At 33.7% G+C, this 20,914-nt stretch overlaps 1 protein-coding gene across 6 annotated transcripts in view; it reads left to right on the top strand.

The window, feature by feature from the left end:
• The window catches only part of BCLAF1 (BCL2 associated transcription factor 1), a 29,375-nt gene extending 10,768 nt beyond the window's left edge, over positions 1-18,607 (top strand). For 2 of the 6 annotated variants that reach the window (XM_040627834.1, XM_008691059.2), the window contains exons 5-13: positions 691-1,356; positions 1,509-1,678; positions 3,985-4,090; positions 5,142-5,226; positions 7,653-7,828; positions 8,962-9,142; positions 10,216-10,362; positions 15,650-15,862; positions 16,008-18,607. In XM_040627834.1, the coding sequence (XP_040483768.1) occupies positions 691-1,356; positions 1,509-1,678; positions 3,985-4,090; positions 5,142-5,226; positions 7,653-7,828; positions 8,962-9,142; positions 10,216-10,362; positions 15,650-15,862; positions 16,008-16,013 (1,750 nt within the window). In that variant the 3' untranslated portion in view covers positions 16,014-18,607. Of the gene's footprint in view, positions 1-690; positions 1,357-1,508; positions 1,679-3,984; positions 4,091-5,141; positions 5,227-7,652; positions 7,829-7,961; positions 8,747-8,961; positions 9,143-10,215; positions 10,363-15,649; positions 15,863-16,007 lie in introns of those variants that run through there. The other 4 variants (XM_040627835.1, XM_008691060.2, XR_568759.2 and 1 more) reach the window with 3 other exon arrangements.
• The last annotated feature ends 2,307 nt before the right edge of the window (positions 18,608-20,914 follow it).

The following is a 20,914-nucleotide window of genomic DNA, read 5'->3' as shown; positions in this document are numbered from 1 at the left end:
TTGCTAAAGAGTAGCTAAAAAGACTCCATGAAAATTGGTTGCTAATGTAGTTTGATTGACTCTAAGTGAGAAAATAGAACAGGCAGGCTATTTATGGGATAGTGCTGTACAAACTAGAATTAAATTTCATGTTGAACTGATACAGTTTCTACTTAGTATTGCCAAGAATCATTTTCTGCAGCAAAGTATATTTGAGATATTTTGTGATTCAATTAGAGTATTAACTAATACTAACTAAGTTGACTTTTGTGAACTCATTTCTTTTGGTAGATAAGTGTTATAGTCTGAAATTTTGAGTATAATTAGAAGTAGAATTCTGATAAGTATACTGTTTATTAGTGGTATTTAGCCTCAAATATTAAACCTTGTTGCATGTTACAGAAGTTCTGGATAATTGGATTTGCTAGTGCAGAATTGTGGTCTATGACTAGAACAGGTTTTTGAGAAAGGTTTTACTTTTTAAACTTTAGGAGGTCTAATATGTAAATTTATTTAAAAACTCAGTATGTAAGTGCTGTATGAATGCTTTTAAAATGTTTTTTAAAAGTGGAATCTGAGGAAAGCACTTTTCAGTAAGGTTTTTTTCTCTTTATTACTGGTCCTGTGGTATTGGGCAACACATATAAGTATGCAAGTGATCCACAGTGAATGCAATCCAGAGTTACCATCCTCTTCTCTGCTTATTCACAGGTTCACAGATGAAGAGTCTAGAGTATTCCTGCTTGATAGGGGTAATACCAGGGATAAAGAGGCTCCAAAGGAGAAAGGATCAGAGAAAGGGAGGGCAGAGGGAGAATGGGAAGATCAGGAAGCCCTAGATTACTTTAGTGATAAAGAGTCTGGAAAACAAAAGTTTAATGATTCAGAAGGGGATGACACAGAGGAGACAGAGGATTATAGACAGTTCAGGAAGTCAGTCCTTGCAGATCAGGGTAAAAATTTTACTACTACATCTCATCGGAATACTGAGGAGGAAGGACCCAAGTACAAGTCCAAAGTTTCACTGAAAGGCAATAGAGAAAGTGATGGATTTAGAGAAGAAAAAAACTATAAACTTAAAGAGACTGGCTACGTAGTGGAAAGGCCTAGCACTGCAAAGGATAAGCACAAGGAAGACGACAAAAGTTCTGAGAGAATAACAGTAAAGAAAGAAACTCAGTCACCTGAGCAGGTAAAGTCTGAAAAGCTCAAAGACCTCTTTGATTACAGTCCCCCTCTACACAAGAATCTGGATGCACGAGAAAAGTCCACCTTCAGAGAGGAGAGCCCACTTAGGATCAAAATGATAGCCAGTGATTCTCATCGTCCTGAAGTCAAACTCAAAATGGCACCTGTTCCTCTTGATGATTCTAACAGGTAATTCCACGTTGATGCCCAAGAAATAATCTGTGGTGATTTATTTAATATTCTAATTAATTATCTTATTTTCTGAACATACTCCCATTTCGTATTCAAACCAATGGTATATTTTGTTTGTTATGTGTGTGTTTGTTACCGATATGCTGCAGACCTGCTTCCTTGACTAAAGACAGGCTACTTGCTAGTACCCTTGTCCATTCTGTCAAGAAGGAACAAGAATTCCGATCCATCTTTGACCACATTAAGTTGCCACAGGCCAGCAAAAGCACTTCAGAGTCTTTTATTCAACACATTGTGTCCTTGGTTCATCATGTTAAAGGTATGTTTACTGTTATGAATTAAATATTTCCTGCAAATTAAAATGAACAGTTAGGCTTTAATAAATATACTCTAGGGCTAGCAAGTTTACATGGACACCATTAGAAATTTGGAAAAATAGTTTCATGGAAGAGCGATCAGTCTTGCTAGCATTAAGACCCATGGAGATATTTAATAAAAAGTGATTGAAATACCAAGTAGACTTGAAACACACTCTAAAAAATCTATATCATGATAAAACTGATAAAGATTTATTTAATGGGAAGTCTTTTTGAAATGTGTCATTGTACTTGAAGGGCAAAATGCTTACAGATGATTTTTCATTGCATGCATATGATTTATAATGTGCTCTTGCATAGATTTATAATAAAGTGAGGCCGTATTGTTACTGAATGTTATTAAGACTTCCTTTTCAATTTTTAAAGAAACCTGAAACCAGCAGAAAAACAGTATTGATTTTCTGTCTATATCTTTGTTACTTAATTTGTTGTAATACTTAGCTTTTTTAAATGATAAACTGGAAAAGAATTTATTGGAATTTTTTAAGGGAAAAAAAGTTTAAGAAATTTAAAAATGTGTTGGATGAGTGGTGCTTTTATGAATAGTCACTAATTGGGATGATAGTTGTATTTCTTTAAGTCCTGATGGTGATAAGGGTGTTCATTTCAGTTAAAGTAATGATGTTCACTTTTCACCAGTATATAATTCAAAGTTACTAATAATTTTCAAAGGTTTTAGGGTATGACTTTTTGGGCAGTTAGGTGGTTTTGTTTTTGTTATTTTCTTTCTATGTTTAAAAGGCAACTTACTGTGAAATAGGTTCTTAACCCAGGAAGCTACATGGTTGTTGGTCTTAAAAGCCATTTTTTAAAAAACGTTTGTCTTTTTATGTGAGAAAACTCATTGTAATAGCTGAAACTTGTCACTAGCAAATTCTTCATGCAGTTGTTTCAAAACTGAATAGTTAATGAATTTCTTTTTGATTGTATTTAAACATGGTAACAAGAGTTTCGTTATTTGGCTATAACTAGGTTTGTGAGCCAGTTTATGACCATATTATGGTGGTACATAAAATATGAAACATTAACATTTTTTCTTTTTTTACCTTTTTTTGACCTGTCTCCACATTTTACAATTTATTGCTGAATTTTGAGATCAGGTTTTGATAAAATTTTTCTTTTTATTTTTCATTTTCTTTTTTTTTTTTTTTTTAAAGATCTGTAGTTATGTTTCATTATTGGTATTGTGCAACCGATCTGAACAGCTCTTTCTTAATTTAGAGCTGAAAATGCCCAGTGATGTTTTCTTTTTCATTGTAACTAGGTCCTGGAATATGTTTTGAAATGGCAAAATCCATGTTTCAAAGTAAAATAGCTGTTGAAAGATACAGGCAAAGTTGAATCTTCTGTCTTCCTGGCAAAAATGGCATAAAAACTGAGTTGCTAGCTCAAATTCCTGGGTTTCATGGAATTATGATTGAGGCACTACCCTTGTAGTGGCCGTTTCAAGTTTTAATGATTGGTTATGAGACATGTGCTGGATATTGGGCGGTAAGTTGACACAGATGTATGTTGACCTGTTAAGCAGATAGCTTGCTTCGTAATGTAACATTTCATGACTTTATACGTCTTTCTATTTTACATTTACAGCGTCTCTTGAATGGTTTAAAAACTGGTATTGATAATCACTAATTTTAAAATTTAAGAGAAGGATGAGAACAATAGCAAATATGCTGTCAGGTTTGCCAAGATGCCAGATTTTTGGAATAATTAGTGTTAATTGATTTGAAGAATACTTTTTGAATTGAAATTGTACTATTCAGTTTTTTCTTAAATCCATTTTTTTTGTTGTCAACATAGTCCTTGATGAAATAATTTTATTAGTGTACTAAAACCCAACTGTGTAGTTATTTTACTATTTTGTTTTCTGCAAATGATTACATGAAGTAACTTCATTGGTTCATATTGGCAAGGTATAAGGACATTCACTTACTGTTCCTTTTTGTTCTGTTTGAGGAAGTAGTGCATTATTGAAATTGAGTTAGAGATTCTCAGTTTTAATCTGTTTTTCTTGGATTATATGTAGTATTGACAGGGCCCTCTGAGGAACTTTGTATCAGTTACCTGTTGAGGTACAAAAAGTTAAAAGGGACAGAGTAGGAGCTCTTTGTAACACTTGATTCTCTTCTGCTAGGTTTCTTGAGTATTTTTATTTTCTTTCCACCTGCCAAATGCCCTTCTGTCACAAATGAAAATCTCTTTTGAAGTAAAGATAACTAATTGGGCAGTATTTCTCCTAAATCAACAGAGCAGTACTTCAAATCAGCTGCAGTGACCCTAAACGAGAGGTTCACTTCGTATCAGAAAGCCACCGAAGAACATAGTACCAGGCAAAAGAGCCCTGAGATACACAGGTATGTGCAGTGTTGAATGATCATATAAAAATGTTTTGATAGAAACAAACTGTTTAAACAATATAATGGAACTATGCAATCATGATATAAAATGAACTTTGGTTTTATTTCTGATTTATACCTTGAGTAAGTATATTTCCAGCCTTGAAAAGTTTGTAATTTACTGTTTCTTTTTAATTTTTAGTTCACTTGGTTTAAACAGGTTTTTAGAACTTAAAATAGTCTTAATCACTCCGCAGTAAGGAATTCAATAAATACCACATTTGTTTTTTGGGAGGAAGTTGGATGCCTAGATTAGCCCTTTATTTAATTTACTTCCAGTAAGTTTGTAAAGTAAAAATGCTTGGTAACAGGTAGAACTGTTTTTCATAAGAAGAGCATGAATGTTTAAAGTAGGCAATTATGTTCACATCCTGGTTCTATAACTTCATTGCATTGTGATGAACAAGTTAGTTAATCTCTGAACAGTCGTTTTTTCCATCTACCAAATAAGGACAATAATGCCTCTTTTGCAGAGTAGTGGTGACAGTTAGTATTGGTTATAAAGTATCTAGTGCTTTGTACATAGTAGGTAGGGTTTTGGTGGTGACTGCTGAAGAAGCTCTGAGAAGTTGCAACAGACGCTAGCTTAAAAAAGGCAAGGAAAGGCACAGCATAAAACTAATGATCACTGATGATGTCAAAATATTGGAGATATTTGAGAACAAATAACCCTATTCATGTGTTCATTGAAGATATGGAAGTATAACTGTATGATAGTTGACACTTAGGATGATAATATTCAATTTAATCAAAACATGGGTTTTTTTTACAGTTAAGTTTGTTTAAAAAGGTTAGACTTTTTTCTGTGTAAAAATATCTGAAGCACTTTTCAATGGCTATAGTCTATTAATTGTTTATTTGGAATTAGATTAATAATCTTATAATGATAAAGTTTATCTGGGAGAGAAATAACTGTCTAGTTATTTCCTTTATTCAAATGGACAGTTCTGAGGAATCTTGTGAACCATAAAGTTAATGTGACTACAAATAGATTTTATTTTACATTAAGGAGAATTGACATCTCTCCAAGTGCCCTGAGGAAGCATACTCGTTTAGCAGGGGAAGAGAGAGTTTTTAAAGAAGAAAATCAAAAGGTATGTTTTGAATGGACGTTTTTTTTTAATGTTAAGTTTAACTTAATGATATATATTAAGTATAGTTTGTGTAGACAAAATGTTTGCAGAGATCGTCTATTTTTAACTTGTAAATAAATGCATTTATGGTAGTGTATATAGTGTTCCTTCCTTAAAAGAAATTAAGCTGACAGTATACTATGTATCTAAGTAAAACCAAAGTAATTTTTAAAAATGGTAATGAAAGGAAGAAATTTGTTCTAAGTAAAGGGTGAAGAATCAAGTGGTAGGTAAAGGAAAATTATAAAAACAAATTATGGCAGGGTTTTCCTATGAAGTTTTGAGGTGAAATAGATGAGCCAGAATAAATATCCCTTGATTTATGTATGCTGAAATTAATATTTCTAGGTTTTTCACAGCAAGAACAAGAAATCCCCATGCTACTGGTCATTTTTGATCTGGACTAAGAAATAAGCATTCTAAGAACTGATTTACAAATGAACATTTGGAATAAAAACTGTCACTATTGGAATTTTTGTGGGTTGGGGAAAAATGTTTTTAAAACTTGAGCGAAGAACCTGTGAATGTTGGGGGAGGGAGGTCTGTGAGAATAGAATGTTTTTGTAAGGGGGGACTGTGATACATTCTGATGATTTGAAATTGGTGTTTTCTAGGTAGGCTAGTCCATATGGCAGGCCATACGGGTCTAGCAGAAATGTAGGAACAAGTAGAAAAGGAGCAACTTGTCCATTGTAATGGAAAGGTTGGGGACTTGGAAATGCTGCTTGGTTCCAATTTTGGCTGTAGCCAAGTATTATCTCTGTGATAACTTGGAAAATAATTAGCCTCTTGGACATTTGGTTTTCTAATCAGAAAAAAGAGACTACATGTGCTTTGCAGAGTTAAATAGTTGAGCTGTTATGAAAACATTGGCGCTTTCATTACCAGAAGCTGTTATTAATAGTTGTATTATACAAATATTTTAATAGGGCATCCTATTAACTTACCAGATACGAAATTTAGAGCTCAAAAGAAAGTGGTCGCTTTGTATGGGGCATACTGATCTTGGAAAAACTGATTCTGAAAGTTGCATACTAATCTTGGCTTTTACTTTCAATATCTTGGGTTCCATATTGGTTACTTTGTTTTGCCAACAATTTAGTCTATCCTTGTGCTCTGACAGAGTGAGTATCTTGTTTCTTTCCTCATTATTCACCAGATTTTCATCTGGAGGAGAGAAAATAGTGATTACTTATTGATGGACAAGAGGATATGACATTGCTTTTTATCCTTCGTCTTCTAATCTGAATGAATAATTAATAAATATGTGTTATTATTTAATGTGTGTATAGTTTTGGAGTTTATAAAGTAGTTTTACTTAAATTATCTTGTTACTTGTGGGCTTGGAATACCTAAGTGAATAAGGAAGGTTTTTGCTCTTGATTAGACTTCCTTTGTTACCCAGGGAGCAAATAGGTGAGTAGTTGATAATCATTTGGAGATATATTTATACTTTCAGTTTTATGAATGCTTATGAATATCATAGCTAGATTTCCCAGAGTAAGTACTTCTTATTGTTGAATACTAGCAAGGATGTCCACATTGCTTAGCATCTTACTGATGTATAATTTTTCTTCATTCCTAGATGCCTCTTTCCATCTTCCTAAATTATATAGTATTTGAAAAAGCAATGGAACAAGAAGGAGGTGAATTGTGACCCAGTTAAACTAATGTCCGTTGCAATACCTGAATTGAGAAAGGGCAGTATATGGCCCAAAATACTGAGTACAGGATTGGGAATAATCTCTTTCTGGCTTTGTTTCTACCCTTATTCAACCTTATTTGGTTTTATTAATCATACTCCACTTGCATGTTATGGAAATTACACAATTCTTCCTTTTGAAGTGGTTTTTATTGGGTTGGTCAATTTGTTGGGAAGAGTTTGATGATAATGAGGCTTAAATAATGAGAACCATTACTTTAGGATCCCTCAACTTTGTAGGTAGAAGGCTATATAGCACAACTACAGATAGAGTATAACCTCTATCATTGTTCAACTATTTAAAAAAAAACCCTATGAAAAGGATGAGTGATGACAGTGAGGATGTGCTGAGTGGAAAAATAATTGTCATTCTACTGTACAGAGATTTTTATGGATTGCTTTGAACAAAAACCTAAAACCTATGACATTTTCAAGATAATCAGCTTTTCATAACTTCCCCAGTCCCGTTGCACTGTGTATACAAATGTTTAGTCAAAACAACCAAGCATATTTTTTTAACAAAAACTAAAACTAAGTGTGGAAGTAGTATGTTATGGTCCACTCTGTTCTGATACTAAAATGCCAGTTTAGGAACTGGCATAAAATTTGGCTATATATATATATATATATTATTTTTTTCTTATCTCTCTCCTGAAATCTGTATTTTACATTTGTCTTTTTATAGGGAGATAAAAAATTAAGGTGTGATTCTGCTGATCTTCGGCATGACATTGATCGTCGGAGAAAAGAAAGAAGTAAAGAACGGGGGGATTCCAAGGGCTCCAGGGAATCCAGTGGATCGAGAAAGCAGGAAAAAACTCCAAAAGATTACAAGGAATACAAATCTTACAAAGATGACAGGTAATTGTTAAAACTGTGTGAGTTAGGTTTTAGCTTCTAATTAGCCTTTAATAATTGTCAGCTTAATTGCTTTCAATTTTGACTGTGTAATCGAATGTTTAAATTTAAACAATTAAAATTATTTGTTTTACAGCAAAAATGTATTTGTCTTTTACACGGCTTATGGTGGATGAGGACAAAAACTTTGGAATAGCAAGCTAACACTGAAAAAAAAAATGACAAATTAATGTGTCCTATTATCCAGGCTACATCAGGAGGTTGGACTTCAATGCAGTGCATTTCTAGAAACAGTTTGTGTAAGAACTTTGGTTCGTTATGCTTGATTCCGCACTTTTTCAACTCATAACACCCAGAGTACAAGAATTTTAAACTGATACCTAGTGGTTTAACATGGGAGAGATGGGGGGAGGAAGGACTAGTTTTTATAAAATAGCAATGTGTATTTATCTTTCAAAGTAATGTTTCCATGGATACTGTTAGCAGTGGTAAGAGTTATCGCAGGTATGACCTTTTCGGGTGTTGCATTAGAACCATATAAAATTGATCATCATAGAGTCAAATACATAGTAGGAATACTCAGTATCATAGATAATCGTTTTCTTGCTATTCATTAGGTAAATGGTGGATTTTACTCGTGTTTTTTTAATTTATGACTGGTATTTGTATGTCATATGCTTTTAATTTCTATCATGGAGTTATGGCCCAGACCATACCAACTGTTCTAACCCAGGGTGTACAAACTGCAGTCATTTTGAAACTTGGCCTTAAGAACATTCTTACTTTTTCCTACTCTTCTTTTCCTTTCCTTAAAATAACAACAAAAAAGTTAAAAATATTGAAGAACTGAACCTTATTCTTGAAGTTTTCAGACTGCTAGTTTTTAACTGGCAGGCCATAGCATGTTTTTTAGTAGTTATGTAAAAAAAAAAAAAATAACTGAAGGAGAATGGAAACAGACTGTGTCAAAGTTTAGCACCCAATCATTTTAGTTATGTAATAATTTTAATAGGGGATAGTTTTTTTTTTTTTTTTTTTTGACTTGAAAAATATCCCTTTTATTATAAGATTCAACAGGGTCTTTTATCTTTTTTAAAGTAGCACATATTTTTTTGTTTTCTTTGTTTATTTTGCAGTAAACATAAAAGTAGAGAGCAAGATCATTCTCGATCTTCATCCTCTTCAGCATCACCTTCTTCTCCCAGTTCTCGAGAAGAAAAGGAGAGTAAGAAGGAAAGAGAAGAAGAATTTAAAACTCACCATGAACTGAAAGAATACTCAAGCTTTGGAGGAGTTAGCCGACCACGAGGAACCTTTGTAAGTAGTAGAAATACCTTTGATTGTTGGTAGGACTTTAGAGCACTGTGCATAAGGAAAGTTAAAAATACATGATTTAGACATTGTCCTGAGTCATTACTCTTAACAGTCAAGAATTAGTCTTGAAAAGTGAAATACTATTTGATACATCTTCATTAAGATACACCATTTAAAGGTTGGGAGGAGGGACTGGAGCTGGGATGATGCTTTCTTTGCATACAGAGTAAAAAATAAGTGTTTTTGTCTAATTTAAAAAAAATTCATATGTATATATAAACTAGATGCTTTTTTAAACTTTGGAATGAATATCTGTACATAGTGCATAAAGACCCAAGAGTCAAGTAAAGTTACTGATTTGAGATCCAGTTCTTTAATCACTTAGCTTAAGATACCTTAAAACATTAAAAAAAAACCCTAATCTCTGTATTACAACTATTTTTATTTTGCCTATTTTGCCTTCTAGTCCTTGCTTGTATGCGTGTAATCATAGAAATCATATAATTTTTCTTTTTATTCTACATAGCATACACGGTATCCCCATATTTGCATAAAATTGTTGTAATTATTAATTTAATGACTTCATAGTAGTGCATCTTCTTGACTCTTCAAGTTCTATATTCAGATTGCCACTGTAAGCAAGTATCCAGTCAATTATTAGTAGGGTTCATTAATTAGATCATTTAGGAAAGAGAAGAGCTTTGCTTATATTGTGATAGGTGTAGTTGAACACTTGGGACTCCTGTGATAATTCAAAGAATTAGACAACTCTTTTGGCTAGTAAAAGGGAAAAGAACTAACTTTTTTATTTAAAAATATTTCAGGCCATGAAAGTGCAGTCACTATGCTAATACTTAGATTGACTGCATTTCTTAACCTTTTCAACTGTCAGTAGGCAGAATTTTTTTTGCCTATAATATAAAATAGCCACCCTTTCTGTCCTCAGTGGCTATGAAATTGAGATTTAGGAAGGAAATTAGGGAATATGTTTTTTGTTACTGCAGTAAAATTAGAGTTTGCATGTAACTAAATACCTTTTGATTGCATTACTAAACAACTTTGTTAATGTTAATCAGTTTCGAATTAGAGGCAGAGGAAGAGCCAGAGGAGTTTTTGCTGGGACAAATACTGGTCCAAACAACTCAAATACTACTTTTCAAAAGAGACCGAAGGAAGAGGAATGGGATCCAGAATATACCCCAAAGAGCAAGAAGTACTTCTTGGTGGGTGTTAGAAATCTGTGTTTATTTGGTTTGCATTAATTTTCAAAGCATACTGGGTGAATACATTTGAGTACAGATATCCACTACTATGAGAAGTTTTCACCATAATGCAGGCAACCTTTTAAAAATTCATGACCCAGATGATTTGAAGTTTTGAAAACGTGGGTCCCTTTGGTCCTGTTTATACTTCATTGATAGCACCTATAGTCTGATCAGGGTAAATTAAAAATGTACCTGATTTGATAGTAGCCACATTCAGAGAAGAACATTAACATATGCTTCATATCTGTCTATAAGACGATGACTGTTATAGAAACTTCTCATTAAGATTTACCTTTCATCATCACAGCTGTCTGTTTAAATGAAAGACAAAGAGAAGAATTCTTTCACAGTACACATAATTAAGAATCTCAGGGAGGCTGTTTACTTCCATTGGAATAAAAGGAAGATAAAATTACATGTGGAAAAGTTGCTAGGTACACTAATGTGCTTGTGATACAATTCCTTCTTGAAGTAGTTTTCTAAGGGATGGAACTAGAGGTGGTGGGTCCTGAAAGAGTTTCTAGGTAATGATGGAAATTTTCTGCAGTTTGACATGGGAGAAAAGGGTCCAGCATTATAGATAATTTAGAAAATACCAAAACTCTTTGCAGAAATACTTACTTTTATCATAGCTTTTCAGAGAAGTCTGTTTCAGAGACTAGTTCTGAAGATTAGTTGTTTTGCAGAAGCAAGGAGGAAAATAATATTAGATTAATGGAATCGTGTCTTTTATTTGGCTTTTTATGAATACCGCTGAATGCCCATAACCTGTCTGCTAAGTGAGAGGAGAGAGCTATATGCTGAAGTAGATCTATATTGTTTGAAGAATGGCAATCAAAAATTAATTTCTATTTGACTCTCTTGAGTACTTTAATGACCAAGGTCTGAAAAAATTTTTAGAGTTATTATACATAATATTTACTCAATACATGCTCCTCTGAGGGGAAATTTAAGCTTGTTTGAATTGTGTGAGTTGACCATGTGGACAGGGAAAGGCATTATATTTAGTTATAGGAAAGCTTAAAAGATTGATCTCCTTTTTGATTTAAGAATTTATATATTCACAGACTGCTGTTTATACTAGGTACTATGAATGCAAAAGTAAATAATGATTTCAATTCTTGGCTGGAACAAATTTAGAAACAAATGTTCTAAATACATGCGGTGAATTTCCTCCAAAGCAGGAAATGGAGGATTATTTCCAAGGAGAGAGTGCTGAGGAGAGCCTTCTTAGAGGAAGTGGGCTTGAATCTTGAGTTTAAAAGATAGGCAGGTGTACTGCAAATTGCAGGAGTGAAACATTTTGAGATAGAACTCTATGGCTAGATGGTTAGTGTAAGTTTAGTAAAATTAAGAAAAAGCAGAAGCCAAGTTGTGAAAGGCCATAATATCTTAATAAATTTGGATTTTAACCAGAGTTTAGAAAAACCATGGTTGTACAGACAGATCTGAGAGTTACTGAGTGTCGAACTAAAGGCTTAGATATTAGAAAAGTTGAGTAACATTTATGAGGACTTGTTCAGGGACCCTGTATGTAGTTGGGGGTTGGTAGTGAGATGAAGGGATCTCTCTAAGATCGGGAATACAGGGGAAAGAATCCAGTTTGAGGAGAAAATTAAGTTCTGTTCTCGAAGTGCCTGGGAGAAATTAAATGCAGAGTGCAATGGGTTGTTGCTAAGGCGGGTCTATAGAGAGAAAAAATTTAGGAGCCAAAGCCAGATCGCTCAGTTGGAAGAGATTAAAAGGCCACCCTGTCAAAGGTGGGGTGAGGAGTGAGTGATAGTAAAATTGCCACACTGTTCATTTAAAAAAAAAATGCTAGAAGAGGAAACCAAATGTTAAAGGTCAGAAAGTTAAGAGGGAAATGAGAGGTGAACAAGTGGATGCTAATTATTTAATACTTTGAATGTTTTACAAATACTTAATTTAGGCCAGACCTTTGTTTTTCTCTGGCATTCTTTCAGAATCTGGTGTTGTAATTTCTATCTTAAATTAGGATGTATCATTTTAGTTTGGCATTTAGGTGGTAGTTTTACTGATGAGAGGAAGAATGTGTTATTTTAAGAATTTAGCATCTTACAAGTAGCAGTAACATTTTACATGTTGCTGTTCTGGGCTATATTTAAAAACCTGCATTTCTATATAAAACATGCATTTGACAGAAACTAATGTTCACTTCTAGTGAAAATTAAAATGTTAATATATTTCTTATAAATCTATTCCCACAGTTAATTATTTTGGTTCTTAATTAATGAACCATTGAAAAATAACAGCTTTGGTTTTTACGTGGATATTTAAATTTGAAAGATTTTGCTTTTGCAAAGATATTTTATACACTGCTACTGCTAAGAATAGAAATATAAACAAAAATATTCAGAAGAGATGAGGTTGAAAACTTACAGATGTTCCCTGAGGTTCTTTCAGAATAATTTCAATCAAATATGGAACTTTGGTACTGAAGCATTAATATTTAGTAGTAATAATAACAACGTAAGATTTATTGAGCATATGTATTGTCCTAGGTAGGCGCCTTTCTAAGTGTCTTACATACATAAACTTATTTCATGCTTATAAAAAATCATTTTGAGATGAGTCCTTTATTCCACTTTTACAGATGAAAAACAATGGGGTACAGAGGTTGAGCACTTGACCAAGGTTACATGCCTAGTAGAACAGGGCTGTGGATTTGAACCCATGCCTTGGGCCTGAGAGCCAGGTTCTGAAAGCACCCTACCATTCTCTCTCCAATATTGAGTAATAGTAACATTTGTTGCATTCTTTTCTCATCTCTAATCTCTGATTTATGCAAAGATATGGTAATGTTTCCAATAATAAGTACTCTAGGAAGGATAGTCTATCTTAGAACCTGAAATTCTATGGAGGGGGGGTGAGTATGTGAAGAGTTGGATCAAGTAGGGAAAGTATGGAAGTGGACAGACTCTCAGTGTTGATGTTGTCTTCTGAGGAAGAGAAAAATCCCTGGTGTGGAAGGGGCCTCAGGGTAGGAGGTTTGATCAATTTTTGAAACTTGATCATTTTGTTGAGAAAAGATGAGAGGATTCAGAAGGTCTTGTTTTTTTTTTTTTTTTTTTTTTTTTTAAGATTATTTGAGAGAGAGGGCACGCCGAGCGGCAAGGGGCAGAGGGAGCAGGAGAGAGAATCTTGATCAGACTTCCCTGCTGAGTGCAGAGCCAGATGCAGGGCTCTGTCTCAGGACTCTGAGATCATGACTTGAGCCAAAATCAAGAGTTAGACGCTTAACGGACTGAGCTGCCCAGAGGCCCCCAGGTCTTGTTCTAATATGGCCTTTTTTGTTTATGTGTTTTGTGCATTGTAAATATCTCACTTATCTGACCCTTTATCATGTGAAGTAATTTTTAAAAATTGTAGTAGGACTAAAATCTTGGAAGTTAGAACTTGAGGGTTAAGAGTTCACTTAGCATGAGAATGTTGTTATTAGCTGTCTTATATGGTAATCACTTACTGCCACCAAGATACCTAGGAAATGAATTCTCTGGGTGATGGGCCTAGGGAGTAGTGGAAAGGATTAGTTTTGTGGCCTTGGGCAAGTAACGCAGTGCCTCAGTTTCTTTATATCTGAAGTGGGATTAGTAACAGTATTTTATAGGGTTCTTTGAGAATTAGATAAGTAAATACATGGAAAGTGCTCAGAACAGTGTCTTACCTTAGTAAAAATTGTTATTACCACTGTTAGAGTGCTTGCTTGTCATGCCCTCGGCTGGACGCTTGTTACAGATCATCTGTGTTCTTTCACGGCTGTCTCCCATTTTTAAAATGAGGAAGTAAAGTCACACAGCCTCTGTTTAGATTTAAACCCATGTCTCTGACTCCAAAACCTGTTTGCTTCTTCCCACAAATGGATAGAATACTGTGTAAACACCAGAAACAGACTGTAGAGTTGTTTGTGCTAATACCAAAAGAGAGCCTGAAATTATGTAGTTGTGTGGCTATGATTTTGAGTGGCAGAGTATTTTAAAATACTTTATTTCAGGTTTCTGTTGAACTTCCTGATATTCTGAAATCTACACTTCTGACATTCCTAAATTCATTCTTTATGGAGTCCTACACGTCTCGAGCTAGTCACTTTTCATCGGTTTGGTAAAGATAGATTATTGGAAATTGGTAACTGCTCTTCTGCGTGGTGTGTTATTTACGTAACTGAGCTTTGCAGTTCATGCCGTGAGGGTGATCTGTATTACATGAATTGTGTTTTGGAAAAGGTGCTTGTATCACATAATACTTATGAAAAAGTTTTCGTGACTTTTGGACAGTTGGTCAAGTATTCCATAGGTTATGCACATTGTTTGCATTATACCTGTTGTTTCATTAAGGGGCATTATTTTGCTCTACTTTCCATTTTTTAAAAGTGACAGACTTGAGAGTTTGAGTTGGGCAGCAATTAATTAAATTACATTACAGAAGAACTTCGGCTTTTTGTTTTTGTATTTTGTAATACTCATCCATAAAATAAAGTGCTTTTCAAGTTTGCAGATTGTTTAAATTAATGGAATAATTTATAATTTGGGGAATATCTGTATTTGGATATAGTTAATGAGAAATTAAGGTTAAAATAATAGCTAAAAGTAATAAAAAGCTATAGTACTTCATGTTGGTAAAGAAGATTCAAGTTGAGGTATTATTCTAGGGACCATGTGGTCATGAATTGGCATGTGAAATTCTCTAGCTTAGAAGATTGATGTGTAATGTACATCGAGTTTTAAATCTCAGTAAGATTTTAAAATCTATTCCTATATGTAAGGTGTAATTCATACCACTTATTTTATTTAACAGATTTTATAGTGTTGTAATGATATTTTTATGACTTTTTAATGTTTTATGACTGGTAATTTTTGGGGGACATTATTGGTTATTTTATCTCATTTACATATAGTATGTTAGCCAGTGGACTTAGATTGAAATAATGGAATGCAAAAAAGTCAAAATTTTGGAAGTTGGCAGTAATTTAGCAGTTGAAATTCTCCAAAAAATCTGACAGCTCTCAATGCTTGGGTTATAAAGCAGTAATTATTTGCTTTCACAATGGAAAATATTTTTGCCGAAAACTTCAGTGTTACTGGCTTTGGTTTAATGTGTTTTAGAACATTACCAATCTTACATACCCTAGTCTTCAGAAGATTTATACCATGACTTAAGCATAGGGGATGTGATCATTTTCCTTATAAGAAAGACATTTTAGTGATGATTGTTTTTAACCTCTCTGTAGCATGATGACAGAGATGATGGTGTGGATTATTGGGCCAAAAGAGGAAGAGGTCGTGGTACTTTTCAACGTGGCAGAGGGCGCTTTAACTTCAAAAAATCAGGTAGCAGTCCAAAATGGACTCATGACAAATACCAAGGGGACGGGATTGTTGAAGATGAAGAAGAGACCATGGAAAATAATGAAGAAAAGAAGGACAGACGCAAAGAAGAAAAGGTAGAAAATTTCAGCTTGTTAGTGATTCTGACACGGTTTGGTGGGCTAATTAATTATTTCGTTTTGAGGGACAGTGATTATTATGGATCATTTTCACTCTCCACATTTTTGCTAATCTTCTCTCTCTCTCTCTCTCTTATTTTAGGAATAGTAAATCTGGAGTGAGATTGCAACAGAGAGCAGAACTTGCACCCACCATTTTTTACCTGATTTTTGTTTTCAAATAAGAATGTAAGCATTTTACTTAAATTTTACTGTTTGCAAGTAGTCAATAGAGATTTTGTTTTAAGTCTTCAAATATCTTGAAAAATAGTAGACTGTATGTTGAAAATTGTACTGAAATAAAGTAGAAAATTGTTACGTACCATATTTGTAACTATCAACTTTTAAAAAATACTTTTACTGTTTTTGTTACATGCATTGTAATTCGCTTTGTCTATAAGATATGGTCAAGTACAGCTCTGTGAAAGTTCTGATTCTCTTCCTTCCCTGTTTGTTAATGTTTATTCTGAAGTAAACGTTAGCTCTACATACAAATCCCTGAACAGAAGTTGTTTATAGAGACCACACTAATTATTTTAACTGTATACATCTGTTTAACATTCTCCTTAATTCAAACACACTACATTGTAGGGTGACTAATTTTTGAGGTGTACCACAGAAAAGGTTTTTACTTTGGTAAACTAAGTTAGTTTAACATGTCAGCAGATGTTTAAGAGAAAATAAAAAAAAAAAGCTTTACCAATAGCTAAAAAGTACAAGCTATTAAAAGATCCAAAAGTATGAGATTTTTTTTGTTTTTTAAACTGAAAGCAAGCAGTGGCCTATAAAAACTATTCTTAGGATCCTTTACTTTCTGGGCTCAAAATTCAATGTTCTCTTTCTCTTCTAATTTGAAAGTTTGAGTCATGGTCTTAGGTATCAGTTAATCTTTTTGAGAGAGGAGCTGGTCTGTAACAATACAAATAAAAAGTCCATTCCTACCAAATGTATTACCTTAAAAAAGTAAAACAGAACAAAACCTGTAATCCCGGTCTTGGTATGGAAGAGGATTATCCTGCAGAATAACTTGATACATTAGAAGGATGTACCTGATTTCATATCTTACATATTTATTTGAGCTTCTGGATAGCTGAAACATTAGTTTGTAGTCTAACCGTAAGGAAAAATAGGCAAACCAAAACATTTGTTCATTAGTAGTATTTTAAGTAACTTGTTTTTCAATAAAAAGTTTTGACAGGAAGTTTGTTGCAACATTGGTCTAACTTGCTTTTACTTTTTTCCCTATTTCAGTTGCAGTTTATAAAATGGCTTTTTCTTTTTCTTCCCAAGGGTTCTATTCTTCAGGTAGATAATCTTTCAGATGTGAATAACCTGTATGTTTATGCTGATCGCTCTTAAGATGAAAATCGGAAATAGTAAATTTCAGTGTTAAGTTTGTATTGTCTGCTCATTGATAGTCAAATTTCATTTGTTAATTCAGCAACCAAATTATCTGTATATGTTTGCACTAGTAATGCTTATTCTGTTAGTGTAAACTTTCAGAGATCTTAAGTACATGGATCTTTCATCCTCACTTGATGATTTGCAGTGCTCCTAGCACCTTGATTGCAGCCAGGGGCATTTGCTAAGAATTGTAAGAGGGAAAAATACGAGAACAAAACTCAATATATGTGATGTGTATGGCCCTGGGATCTTTAGTATTGCATGATTCTCCTATTTTGTCTTTTCTGAAATTGTTAACAGAGCAGAGGAAATACTGTCAAAGCAAGTTTGTATTGCATTAATCAGGACACAGCTAATATTCTCCTAGTCAGAATGATACTTAATTATATGCTAAAGCAACATGGATTTAATCTTCAACACAGGAGAATTTTCACAACCATTTTATTTTATACAGATAATTTAGCTTTTATTTTAACAATTATTTGGTTAGATACTGAATCTCTGTGCATGACTGTAAATGTGCAGTTTTGTTTTTCCACTTAAGACAATAGGAGAACGGGAATTTGCTGAGAAATTATTTAATAGGGAGTGGGAGTAAAGCTCCCTAAGTCCTATCAGCAAGTTATACTTTAAGTGCAAATGCATTGCTTTAATCCAAATAGATAAATGATTTGGTTACTTTTATTCTATTAAACAAAATTGAGGAAAGGATTATACAAGAATTTAGTGGGAAGCATGATAGAACTCTGCAGTAGGATGCCATTGTGGATGTTACCTTTTTCAGAGCCAAGCATATGAAAGCCTATGTTGTGTTTTTTAAAGCCACAATTTAACTCTACACTTCACAACATATCGTAAAGCTGAATGGTTCCTCTTGGTAAGGAATTTTGTTAACAAATGCCAGAAAAATAATAACTCTGATACCTGCATTAACAGACTTCCTTTGCCTAGAGAAGGAAAATAAAAGTGAACCAAAGGATATTTCCAGGAAGGATTAAGAAAGCTGTTTAAGAAGGCCATGACTCAGTCCTAGGTGTGTATACCTTTCAACATCTTAGGAATTTTAATATAAAATAGCAAAATATGTTTTTCCAGTTGCATCCAACTTTAAGGAATTACTATTTGTTCCCTTTTGTCACAGTTAAAATCAAGTGTTGGGAATTAAATTATAATTTGAGTAAAAATACTACCCAATACGAATGAATGTAGATGGCTAAACGATTCTTACTCAGTGTGATGTATATTGCAACAGGGACCCTTGTAAATTGTCATATGCCAATAAAATGTCATAAGTGGTAATAGCCGTTGTTTGTTTACCTGATTTTGAGACTATTTCTGTGTCTGTTCTATACAACTGATTTCTATGGCCTATTATAGAGTTTAGAATACCACCTCCTCTGTTGGTAAAATTACTGGTATGTTGTGGCTTTTGGGGGGCTGATAAATACTTTAGAAAACTTCTCAAACCCCATTTACTGTTTTTTTGTTTTCCCTGGGAAAAATGGGGAAATTTTATAGTGGATAATTCTATTATTAAGGATTCAGGAATTCCAGATTTCTGGTCTAGTCTTCTAGTTCTTGTGGTAATACAGGAACTTGTTAGCCATAATACTACAAAGAATCAGCATTACTTCTCTTCGTTTTAAAAACTGTAGTAGTCATTAAAGAGGTTGGATTTTGTTTTGTTAGGCTTGTTCATTTTGAGTAGGGTCTGGTATAATTCTTACTGTGCCCCTCTTAGAAATTATTTGAAATATAAAGTGGACCATTCTGTCAACTTCAAACAAAAGGATTTCACAGAAATTTGTGTCCTAAAGCAGTTATATTTTGCCTAATAAAATGACAAATTATCCCTTTAAAACTTTGTTAGACAAATAAGAGCTTTGTGTGGATGCTTAACGTATTATACTGGGTAGTTTTAATGTTATATACCTGTTTCCTACATTATAAGTATGCTTATTTATTAGGGACCTTTAACTCTTTTTGCTCTAAAGTTTACATGGTTTTTTTCCTTTTTCTTTTTGGGTTTCAACTGGAATCCCTTTGGGAGTATTTGTTTCATATGGAACCATGTTATTTCACATTTAGAGAAGTACAGAGACCTGTTTCAATTTATGAAGTTGCTAAGTAGGGAAGGCAATTGGAGAAATAAAATTTATTGTCATGGGATTGTGTTTGACTGGACTTAGTTTCTGAGCAGTAGATCTTGATATATCCTTTAACAAAATTTTAAAATATTATTTACCATACATTAAGGGTTATCAAATATTATTGAAACCATTGTTAAGTCTGAATGTCAAGGGTCTAATTTCTAATTGTTCAGTTCATTGATGTAGGTACTAAAAATTAGGAGCCCATGTTAATGAGTTTTAAGTCAACAAGATTACTCAGTTTCTTAGAATCCAGGAATATATGGAAATTAGTTGTAATCCATTGTCTTCCTCAAGAGCCTTAGCGATTGTGTAGATTGATAAGCTGTTCTCCTTAGGTTTCTCAGATATTCAGTAATGATTAGTGTGTGTCAACTATGCAAATGAAGCCAAAGTTGTACATTTAATTAAGTCTTCTAGTTCTCTTTTATATTGGTATGTTACCTCTTAACTTTAGCCTTTAAAAATGGATCCCACTGGTTAAAAAAAGAACACAGGCATTAGGATGGTGCTTCACTACTAAGAATCTCAAATAATGTGCCTTATTTGTAATGATCTCTGCATAAGAAAAATATTTTTCCTACAGACATTTTAGCTGTTTTGCCACAGTGAACTGATTTCCTGCACTCTTAAAATGCGGAGATAGGGGCGCCTAGGTGGCTCGGTCATTAAGCGTCTGCCTTCAGTTTAGGGCCTAATCTCAGGGTCCTGGGATTGAGCCCCGCATTGGGCTCCCTGCTCTGCTGGGAGCCTGCTTCTTCCTCTCCCACTCCCCCTGCTTGTGTTCCTTCTCTCACTGTTTCTCTCTCTCTCTGTCAAATAAATAAAATCTTTAAAAAAAAAAAAATGTGGAAGATAATCTTGATTCTTGCAAGTAGAAGAGGGTTGGTCTCCTAAGAATCAGAATCAGATTTTTCTTAGTAATGTCTTGGGGCTGCTCGACTTCTCGATGAGCACTCCTTTTAGTAAAAGTAGATGATAATTAAGTACACCTTAAAATTAGGTGACTTGGAAGGACTTCTCTTCTTGGTACTGTCATCGTAATTGGTGAATTTCATGGAATGTGTAAAGCCGCAGAAAAAGAATACTATTCTCATCTTCCAGAATAGTTGTTTATTTGCTACCTTATCTGGCCGTTGACTATGGAAGGTCATAATAATGTACCAAAAAGGGAAAACTTACAAATTTTTTATTAGGGTACATCTAAAGCTGCCTTGAGGGGAATGTTAAGTACACTTTGAATTTTTTGGAAGAAACTGAATATCATCACCAAATGGAAGCATGAAAAGAAAGTTATAATAAAATACCAAATTTAATTGGTTAATGTCGGTATATGGTTATAGTCTATGCATACATTTGGTGATAATACTCATATTTCAAAATCAAAGTGTTGTCTACTTTTAACCCGTATAATATTGTGGTAAAGATAGCTCAGCTGCTGCAGTAGACATCTAAT

Source organism: Ursus maritimus, unplaced genomic scaffold (genome assembly GCF_017311325.1).
Source record: "Ursus maritimus isolate PB19 unplaced genomic scaffold, ASM1731132v1 scaffold_13, whole genome shotgun sequence".
In the NCBI taxonomy this organism is placed as follows: Eukaryota; Metazoa; Chordata; class Mammalia; order Carnivora; family Ursidae; genus Ursus; species Ursus maritimus.
Note: the sequence above shows the minus strand (reverse complement) of the source record. Positions and strands in the feature narration are given on the sequence as shown.